General features: G+C 31.1%; 1 protein-coding gene across 1 annotated transcript; it reads right to left on the reverse strand.

Moving 5' to 3' along the window:
- Positions 1-5,463: 5,463 nt before the first annotated feature.
- LOTGIDRAFT_103544 (hypothetical protein) lies at positions 5,464-6,045 on the reverse strand (the record flags this gene model as incomplete). Its single annotated transcript, XM_009053124.1, has 1 exon — positions 5,464-6,045. A coding segment is annotated over one exon (582 nt), but the record flags the coding sequence as incomplete, so codon positions are not given.
- Positions 6,046-11,453: the final 5,408 nt, after the last annotated feature.

Consider the following 11,453-nt stretch of genomic DNA (forward strand, 5'->3'; position numbering starts at 1 on the left):
GTCCAGTTTGATAATTGGGATAAGTGTGAGTCCAACAAAGTTACCTTAAAAATGGCCAAATCTGTAATAGAATTACCCAAAAGTCATCGAATAGGCCTATGGTCTGAACTCCAATTCAAACAGTCATTTTACTCCGTATGATCTTATATATAATCTAAATAGACTACTTAACCCTGAAACTCAATTTAAAAAATCCTCTTTTATACTCTGCCATGACTAATATGTCCACTCAAAATTCTTGGACGCAAAACTGTCCTATATTGATATTTTCAATATATCAATCTGCTTAATGTATAAGCTTAACCATTGAAAATTATTCCGAAAGGGTTTACACTGCCTCCATTCATAACTTATGCCAAAGTCAAACCTTTAATTTCTACTCCCACTCCCTATCTTTTCTCTATAATAAATCCAAAATATGAAAAAGTTGAAACGAATATTCGACTAATTGTCCATTCCCACGATGGGCGTATATATGCAATAAATCTCATCTTATCTATTTACTGTTTACATTTATAACCTGAAAGTATCCCTTTAAATTAAGTATCTCCAACCGTCCTGTATTATTTGACCTGTACCGACCTGAAGTACTTTTTACCTGGCGACAAATGGCGGCTGATATTGATGTTCTAAACATGTGTAAATGACACTGGTTTTAGGTCAATTATCAAATAGAGAATAATTATTTTGACATTCCTTTGTGCTCTTGGTGTTTTAGAGAATTTATTTGAACTGGATTTGACTGCATCATGTTGGAGAAAAGCGTGAAATACCTGTCATTTTTTGTGATATTATTTGTGATATCGGTATGTGGGCTAAGAAAACTCAGTCATTGTCATTGTAAAAATAGAGAAGATTGTTATCGAATGGCTCGGGATAATCCAGCAGATAGAGAAGTAAGTGAATGTCATTTAAGATTAAAAGGCACTGGGAAATTTGTGATTTTAAAAAAATGGGGAGGAAACCATCAAACTCAGAAACTTGAAACCATTAGGGCCTATGCTAAAATGTCCTGAACTTCGCCTGAATACTGAATCATAACAAATCTCATTTTGTTAATCAGTGTTATGGAGAAAAAGCATAATCACTTCAGTTTCCAAGAAAAGCTTGACCACTCAGGTTACTTATGAAAATGCATAAAGATTTAACTGTCCAACCAATACCTCAGTTGAAATAGTTCTTGCAAGCAGCAGTCACTTAGCAGAACACACTAAGCTTATATTATATAAAAAATTATTGAAGTCCAAGTTGGCGCTTTTCTTTCCACATAAAACAGTGTGTTAAAAGTGGAGTGTGCTCAGACTTCACATTGTGGTCAAGTACATTTCACTAAAAGGAATGCAATAGTGGGCAAGGCCATTAACATTAAGTTCAATTCAAATATTCGTATGAAACTTTTCATGCATAATTTTCCATTAAGTGAGATATGAATGTTGTATAAAGTATTGAATAATGAAAGTATAAATGGTGTGGCCTATATATAGAGTTGACTATGTATCATTGTATGATTATGTATTTAAAATAGGAAATATGAGCTCGGTATACCCTTTAACTCTTGAGTCAATAAATCATATTTGATACTGGTACACCATCTTCTATTGTATCCTATTGAAGATATCTAATTTTTTTTTTTTGGATAAATTCTTATTGCATGTTTGAAGGGATAGCCCTAGACAGAATTATATCAAAATAAAGGTCAATTTAAAGGGACAGATTTGCCATTTTTTTTACCAATTATACCTTAGTTTCAGAGATGTGAAGTTTTTAGCCAAGCCAATCAGTAATAGTATTCGCAGCTCACCCTCAAAATTTTAGCTTTCAAATCCATGTGTATTCAGAATTATCTGTGTTTGAAAGTTAAATAGAAGAGTCATCTTTTCTGGAGACACTGCCATATGTAGAAAAGACAAATTGTCAATTCTCTGAAAAAAATATTTAGCAGTTAAAGGGTTAATAGATGAATTTAATATTCCTGTCTAAACATTTAGTCACTTTTGCAATCTTGACTACAATTTTCACCCTTCAAATTCCTCATTAGTGGGTTAAGTCAATGCAATAATATTCTACATAATTATTTTTGAACGAGCTTATCCATTAAATGATCAATTATTTATTTCATTTCCTTTCAGCTATATTGAAAATACCATAGGTCCTATTTTAAAAAAAAACTATTTTTTTTTCCCTTTCTGAAATTCTACATTTAATAATAATGTGTTGAATATATAATTGAGTAAGATATATAGGAAAGGTTTATAATCCTCAGTAACTATCTAAAACAACCCTGTCAGTCCTGTCAGTGATAGAGGTAAGACGGGCTGACATGGAAAAAGTTTTTAGTCGTTTGGATGGGACAATAACTGAAGGCATTAGAATGACTGCGCACGTTTAAGATTCTTAAGCTAATGCTGCTGTTGAGGCAAAATTTCCCTCTTTGCACATTGCATTGCATTGTGCGTCTTCATTAGCCCAATTAGATGCAGAAAAGTAGGACTTAAAACTCAAATTCATTTTCATTTCATATCTAATACTGTATGTTATGTTGAATGTAACCAAGGTGAAATCAACAATAATCTATAGGAAATATGCTGCTATATATTGTTATTGTATTGATCTTTAATAGATCTATAGTATACATCTCTACCAGGTCTAGACAATATAAATACATTTCATTTCAATGCTCAACAGGCTTAAAGGGAATGTGAAGTGGTTTTCTAACTTTTGTAAGGCACCGTGGCTTGTCAACTTAAATTTATCAACCCTTAACCCCTCAGTCTAGTAGCTTGAAATGACTGATATAAATAGTTGGCATACATAGCCTAGCTAGGAACTAAATCAACCCTAAAACTTACTCTGTGTACAGCAGCAGAAACCTATTAAAGATTTTGACACCCCAAATATAAAATTTTGATTGATCCTACTTGTTTTATGTTTTGTAAATTTTTCTAGTATGGTCTACTTGATTTAATCTGTTTATTGAAGCAGTAAAACTTTAAATATTAGATATGAAACTGTGCTGCGTAAATGAGAGAGGACGCAATGTGTTGTAGTACAGTGAATAGTTACAGTATGGTGTAGACACAATGTGTTGTAGTACAGTGAATAGTTACAGTATGATGTAGACACATGTGTTGTAGTACAGTAAATAGTTACAGTATGGTGTAGACACAATGTGGTGTAGTACAGTGAATAGTTACAGTATGATGTAGACACAATGTGTTGTAGTACTGTGAATAGTTACAGTATGGTGTAGACACAATGTGTTGTAGTACTGTGAATAGTTACAGTATGGTGTAGACACAATGTGTTGTAGTACTGTGAATAGTTACAGTATGGTGTAGACACAATGTGTTGTAGTACTGTGAATAGTTACAGTATGGTGTAGACACAATGTATTGTAGTACAGTGAATAGTTGCAGTATGGTGTAGACACAATGTGTTGTAGTACAGTGAATAGTTACAGTATGGTGTAGATTTATGATCCGTGTAACCCTTTTATCATCATATTTCATATTTTCCAGGTGTATGTTTTAACTAATGGTAGTTCTGATTATAACCAATGGAATTGGGGGGCATTGTCTGCTGTCATAGAAACAGAAAACTTTGATAAGGACTATAAATTGATGTGCCTTGCTCATAGCAAACAATTGAAATATGGACTTATGGGTATGTATTATTAATAGTATTGTTTGTTGAAATTGGTTCAATAGTTTGTTTTAAAGAGGCAGTCTGATATAATACAGGAGGATGAAAAAGAAAATCTAGAGAAATGTGTCCCTCTACCTTATCTGAAAGCTTTAACTAAAATTACCTTTCACTTGTTCTGAAAAAATTGTTTATGCCCAGCGCAAAAAATAGTTTAAACATGGGTTCCCTTATTTTTATTTATGAAAATGAAAATGCTTATACTTATATGAATAGAAAGTAGAGGTATTCTAATGACTTGGAAAAATACCAGTTTGTCTCACATGTCCATAATTAATTCATAATTAGCTAAATTAGAAGAGAATTGCCAGTAGAATTCCAATGAGTGAATCCAGAAAGGTCAAAAAGTAATATTTTGTTTATCCAGACTGTACATTCATAGAAACATTTATGATTGGTTAAAACACTTTAATTATTTGCAATAAGAACATAATGATAAGAATACGTGATAATTCATTAGAAACCAACTAACCACATTTGACACTAAGAAATAAGGAAACCCATCTTTCAACTAACTAACTAAATAGCTTAAAAACTAATTCAGCTTGATCTAGTACATACATATTATTAAATCATATTCGAGAAAATATTTTCATGCACTGGCCCTGATTAACAACTTTTTTGATAATGAAACTTTGCATACTGCCTCTTTAAAATATGTCATCATCATGCTCCCTCCTTTCATTTTTTCAAAAATTTAAGGGAATCTCAGATTGATCTTGAGTCATAAAACAACTTCAAAGTCTCTGAACAACTGGAGGCATCTTGAAGAATCTGAATAGGTCTAATAGCTAGTTTAGTCAACTGAAATATAGCAGTTGATGAAAGTCACTATCATTTGCTTATCTTCTACATTTTAGCAAAACTTTTGTTTAGTGGTCAGGATCTTTGACAACAAGACGCATTAGAGTGGTTTTATTTTTATTACAGTTGATGTTCTGGAATCAAGTAATCTAAGTTCCTCTAATCCTGCTGTTAAAGATTGGAAAGACAAAGTAATAGCACGAGCAGCAACAACATTATCTGATATTGTTATTATTAATTTGATGCCGTTGTTTGTGGATACTGAACTGAAATATTCTAGTGAGGATCTGATAGACTTAATGGCTGATGTACATGGTCAACTTCATATCAACTCTGTAAGTGGATATTTGATTTATGTACGTGATTCATTTTAAATCACTTTGGTAGAAAGTGCAAAATGCACTTAAAGAAAGTATAATAATTCTGTATATTTACAGTTGATGTATTGAGCAGTATTTTAACAGTAAAGATATTTTGTTATTGAAAATATGATTTTTTTAAGGTTGATTGTGCTGTTCCATGGAAGCCTAAATATGTTGATGGTGAACAAGAAAGTTTGACCCGTCGACTAGCACCTTACTGTGATCATTTTATACTGGGACCTGATAGCTATATGGATTTAAAGGGTTATGCATGTAAAGCTAGAGCAACTATGCCTATTGTTAAACTTGTACTAGGTAAGTAAGTTTGTTCGACCATTAAATGTTGTCTATATGTGAAAATAGACCAATTTCCTTATTTAAAAAAAACAGATAATCATAGTTAAAAGTTGGTCCTGCATTTTCTATCATGTGTTTTACAATAAAAAGCAACTTAATGTTAAGGCTTGAGATAATTGCATTTAGTTTACAGCTTTTATGATCTATAAAACTATCGGAAAGCAATTTATGTGACCTTAAGTTAACCCTGCAAATCCTACATTAGGGGAAGGAAAGCACAAAATGCTAAGTTTACCTCCTATAATGAAATAACCAAGCCTTGTAACGTTTGCATAATAACCAAACCTTGTAACGTTTGCATAATAACCAAACCTTGTAACGTTTGCATAATAACCAAGCCTTGTAACGTTTGCATAATAACCAAACCTTGTAACGTTTGCATAATAACCAAGCCTTGTAACGTTTGCATAATAACCAAGCCTGGTAACGTTTGTATAATAACCAAGCCTTGTAAGGTTTGCATAATAACCAAGCCTTGTAACGTTTGCATAATAACCCAGCCTTGTAACGTTTGCATAATAACCAAGCCTGGTAACGTTTGTATAATAACCAAGCCTGGTAACGTTTGTATAATAACCAAGCCTTGTAATGCTTGCATAATAACCAAGCCTTGTAACGTTTGCATAATAACCAAGTCTGGTAACGTTTGCATAATAACCAAGCCTGGTAACGTTTGCATTATAACCAAGCCTGGTAACGTTTGCATAATAACCAAGTCTGGTAACGTTTGCATAATAACCAAGTCTGGTAACGTTTGCATAATAACGAAGTGTGGTAACGTTTGCATAATAACCAAGCCTGGTAATGTTTGCATAATAACCAAGGCTTGTTAACATTTGCTTACACTTTCTATCAATAGGTGCCTATAACTGGACATAGAAGGAATTCAACCTGATGTTACTACTTCTGATATTCCTCATTAAAGCATACTTTAAGTTATAAAGAAAGTTTTTCATTGCTTCTACCATTTTTTTTTTAAATGATAGGTGTTGATGAATATACTTCTGATGGTGTACCAAGTGAAAAACTGATATTAGGTATACCATGGCATGGTTATGACTACACTTGTAAATCATTCGATGTAAGTTTAATTCTGATATTTTTTATTGTTCCTTTTTTTAAAGATTGCTTTTGCTCTTTGCAATTAGCCTGAAAAAATTGTTGATATCGAACTGAGGGATCTGTAATATATGATATGTGTAGCACACTGAGCCTCTGTTTATTATCCCATCTTAATATCGTATCCTTTACTGCTGATTATCACATACTTATGGGGATCATTCAGATGTGATTTTAAGTCTTCAGAATATATATACATGTCTTTTCTATATATGATAGTGTCTCAAGGAAAGACTTTTTAACTTTCAAATGCGGATAATTATGGACACGTGGATTTGGAGGCTAAATTTTTGACAATGAGCTCTTAAAACTGTTACTTGATTGACTTCTCCCGTTTCTGAGACTAAGGTATGATTGGTCAAAAAAATGGCCAAAACTTGTCCCTTTAATGTTTCTGATGCTACACTATCTGATAACCATCAACACTATCTATCAGTGGCAATAAAGAATAAGTTTCAGACTAATTATTGTTTGTTACAGAATAAAAGCCAGACCTGTATGTTGAACTATATTTCTAACACTACAACATGTGATATAACCAACAGAGTTAAATTACCATTAGGTAACTTCAATATGGATCTAACCAAACATGTTAAAAAAGATTGGAGTGACTCATACAAGGCACCATTACATTCCTACTATGTAAGTCTTCTTTTATAATTATTCCTTTAAGGTTCCCTCACACCATAGAGATTACCAGACAACTTAGTTGCATGAGAGTTACATTCAAAACTTATGACCGCTATTCTTATTTACAACTTTACAAATTGCTAATAGTGATAGCAGTTTACAGTTGAAGCATTAGAAATATAGATGTGTGATATACCAGTATCACTAAAAATACTTGCATTGGATGAGATGAAAACAATATTAACCATAGACATGTATTGTAGGATGATACAACTAAAGAATTTCATCAACGATGGTTAGAAGATGTTGAAAGTTTAAGATTGAAGTATTTGATGGCTAAAGATCTATTTTTAAGAGGTTAGCTAAACATCATTCTAGAGTATAACAACAGCATCTTTGACTTTGGATATTCCACAATTTGTCCTTGTATAAAATAATGAGTCCAATATGACAACTGACAAGCATTGATTTGTTAAAAATAACATCATTAGAATGGTATTTGAAGCTACAAGATTTTTATTACAAAGATTATTTCTATATTTTAAAAAAGTTACGAATATATGTAATATTTATCATATGAAGTTAACCAGACATTTGCAAATTATAACTTAAGATGTCAAGATATTGAAAATGATGAAATAAAACTTCAAAATCTGCTTTTTAATGAGAATGTATTATGTATTTTCAGGAATTGCTGTTTGGACTGGTGATGATATGACCTATGCTAAACTAGACTATTATAAAGTTATTAATGAAGAAATGTGGCAATGGATATTACATGATCTATTAGAGAAAGGTCTTGTTAAACCTCGTGACCATACTACATATTATTATGCTAGTAAGTTATAGCCTACTATATATTTTACTAGTCCAAATATATATTGTGTATCTTTTATTATTGTCTTAGTTTTCATTTAAATTGACTTTTGATAAAAAAAAAATAGTACATATTTCAGAAGATTTTGTTGTAGGGTATTACTTGTTCAGCTCTACAAGCTTGAGTTATGACTTTTGTGGATTTTATAGAAATAGCAAAAGTGTAGCAAAGTCATTGGTAGATCATGTGGGTAATCAAAGTTTAAAGTAATGTGTCTGGTAAAATGGAGTGACTGCCATAGTGTGATTGAGCACATGGTAGTCTTGATCATAACTAAGTGACAGAATTCAAATATGATTGTCCTTCTCATTGGTTTTAATATTGATTTTCCTTTAAATTGTAGATACAGTGACTGCAGTGGCATTAAGTTGTTTATTTGGAGGTATATTATTAGGTATTGTATTTACTTGTATTGGATTTAGAAGGATGAAGAAAACCAGACACCCCCCATTCCAGAAAGATAGAGATCAACTACATGTTGATGATTTCCATGATGAAGATCTTAATTTATAAGTTAAAGTATTGAGGCTGTTGATTTTAAAGTCATCTGATTATTTTAGTTTATGCTCTATAACCATCAAATCTTTGCATACTCTTAGAAGATTAACACAGTCAAAACAGTGTACTTTTTGGTAGACTAAAACAGTTTTAATTACTGCTTACCTCAAAACAAAATTGACTGATCTTGTTCACTTCAGAAAATTTCTTATTGACTGAAATCTACAGCCCTAATAATGTCCTTTTAAAATATCAAGTTCTCAATTGTCTTGTTTGATACACAGTTTGATGAAATTTCTGTTACAAAGTTTCAACGATTTCTGTTACACAGTTTCAACAATTCCTGTTACACAGTTTCAACAATTTCTGTTAAACAGCTTCAACAATTCCTGTTACACAGTTTCAACAATTTCTGTTACACACTTCAAATTCTGTAACACTGTTCGATCAATTTCTATTACACAGTCTGATCAATTTCTGTTACACAATTACGACAATTTCTGTTACGCAGTGTCAACAATTTCTGTTATAGTCTGATCAATTTCTGTTACACAGTTTGATCAATTTCTGTAGCACTGTTTTATCAAATTTATGCTACAAAGATTTATCAATTGCTTTAAAATAAGCTGAATTAATGAAACTGGAAGAACATATTTGAGAACTTGATGTTAATAAAGAAATATGTATTGAAAGTCCTAATAAGTTTTTTTTATATGTATATTAGTATTGTATGTGCCCAATAAGTTATGTACATAGTTTTAATAGAGAAATATTTGTGTAGAGCCATTAACCTTTCAAAAAAGAACATATGCAATGAAAAAGATTTAATTTAGAATCTGATAAATCATCCATAGAACCTGAAAAAAATAAACTAAGATTTGTCATAATACTCAAATCTGGCCTGTATTTCTTAACAAATCTTAGGATATAAATTTTTACCCTAATATGTGATCATACTTTATTTTTTGAGCATCAGGGCCAAGTATTTTAACTTGGTAGCTTTTGTTGGTAAGATGTCTACTTTTTATTTAGCTAATTTACCAGAAAGGATAAGAAATGATTGATGGCTCTAGGAGATAATGTTATAATCAACCTTAAAACCTATGCACTTAAATATACAATATTTCTATCCAAACTAGATTTTATCATGGGTTTATTTGCCTTGTTGAATGGCGCTAGAATATATTGTGTACTATTCTGTGTATATCTGACACTGACTTTTTATTGTCACTGTAATCTAACATTCCATAACACTTAACAACTACAAATTATATAATGTAACCACACATAGATTCAAGTACTATGATTTGATTATAATGGAACTGATTTTCCTTGATTTAATTTGCTAAAAAAGAAAGAACGTAACTATGGTGGTGCTAGATTGGTGAGTTCTGAACAGGTTCTGTTTGACTCAAAATATTATGTCACTTTTCAAAATTTTCCTCTTTATTCCTTTCTTAGCCATTTTGAATTCTGTCTACTATTTTTTCGGCACATGTGGAACACATTCTGATCTCTGTTCTGTTGTTTTATTGAATGTTCAGTTGATTCCATAATTTGAGCGGCCCCAATGCTTGAAAGTAGTGCAATTAATGGTAGTACAAAATGACATTATAGTGTAAAACTTAGTATGAGTTTGTGTGTCACATGATACACCAATATCAATGATGTCATATTAGCCATATTATCTCTTTTGACTGAAGGCCAAATGGCTTTACTATTATCCTGAAATGATTTTGTATTTAAAACTATGAAATAAAAAAAGTTCTTTCCTTTTTTTTCGAAAGGGTTGAAGAAATTTTAGTCAGTAAAAGCATTTAATTTTACAAAAACTTACTTAAGTATGTATATACACGTAAGTAAATGTGAATGGGGCTTTAGTTTTTATTATTTTACATGCACTAATGTACCTATGTCTTTGAGGTACTATAATAAATGGTGAGTGCAAATGATTTAAGACAGCCACAGCCATTATTTTAGATAAAAACTTTTAATTTTAGTTACTATTCAGTTATCTTAAAAAAAATTTATTTTTTTATATTTTAATGTCATTTTCACTGAGTGCTTTGTTTATATCTTATTGAATAACTGGAAAAAAATATACAGCAGTTTCATGTACACCATTAATTGATACAAATTTCAAACATATGTAATCATAGTCTGTTTGGATGAATTTTAAATCTTTAACTTTGAGTTCCATACCATTTCTTCAAAAGATTTTTAAAATGAATTTTGAATTGCAAAGTAGAAGAATGGTTCCAGTCACATGGTGGTTTTTTTTTCAAGGTTTGCACATTATTTCTACCCATTTTGTAACAACACAAGTGTGGCATATTGCACTTGCTTATTTTTTGTCCAAAATTTTTTGACATATCATTTTCAGACATTCCAGGCTTTATTTGGCAATATTTAGTTGTTTTTCTAAAGAGATTTTCTTGCTTTCTTATCTGTATCTTGGAAACTTAATGCCTCAATTTGCAGCATATCAATTTCTTGTTCAACTTTGGTTGATTGTGTAGTTCTATAAAAACTTGACCAGATGATGACATCACTGTCACAAGTTTCATTTGATCTAAATCTTGTTTGTGAACTGATGTCAACATCTTGTCAAGATTTTCTGGAAATCAGATTTTCTGCTCTGTGAAACTTAATTTTGATAAAACCCATATTCTAAGAAATCGATTTAGCTAATTGAGCAATCAGATGACTCAAGAATAAAGCCCAGAAATAGTGATAATTACAGAAGATATAAGAGTCTGGTAGGAGATGGCTTGTGAAATATTGCCTATTCCTTTATTATATTATGCATGAAAATTACAACAATATAACCACAATGTATTAGACTACCTGTATATTATACATATATTTATACATAGGCCTATATTAAATACATATTGTTTATTGTTATTGTTGATTTAGTATACTATAGACTTTACTAGTATTATTCTGATATCTTATTTTGGCAAAACAGTGCATGAGAAGGATGCTCAATTGGTCTTAATGATCAAACAAAAGATGCTGCAAACTTTTCTTAAAATATTATCTTATATGAAACAAAGTTCTGCGCTTAGGATACAAAACTGTCATTGGGGTTCCTAGTTCTT

The sequence above is a fragment of the Lottia gigantea genome, assembly GCF_000327385.1.
Source record: "Lottia gigantea unplaced genomic scaffold LOTGIsca_2, whole genome shotgun sequence".
Taxonomy (NCBI): domain Eukaryota; kingdom Metazoa; phylum Mollusca; class Gastropoda; family Lottiidae; genus Lottia; species Lottia gigantea.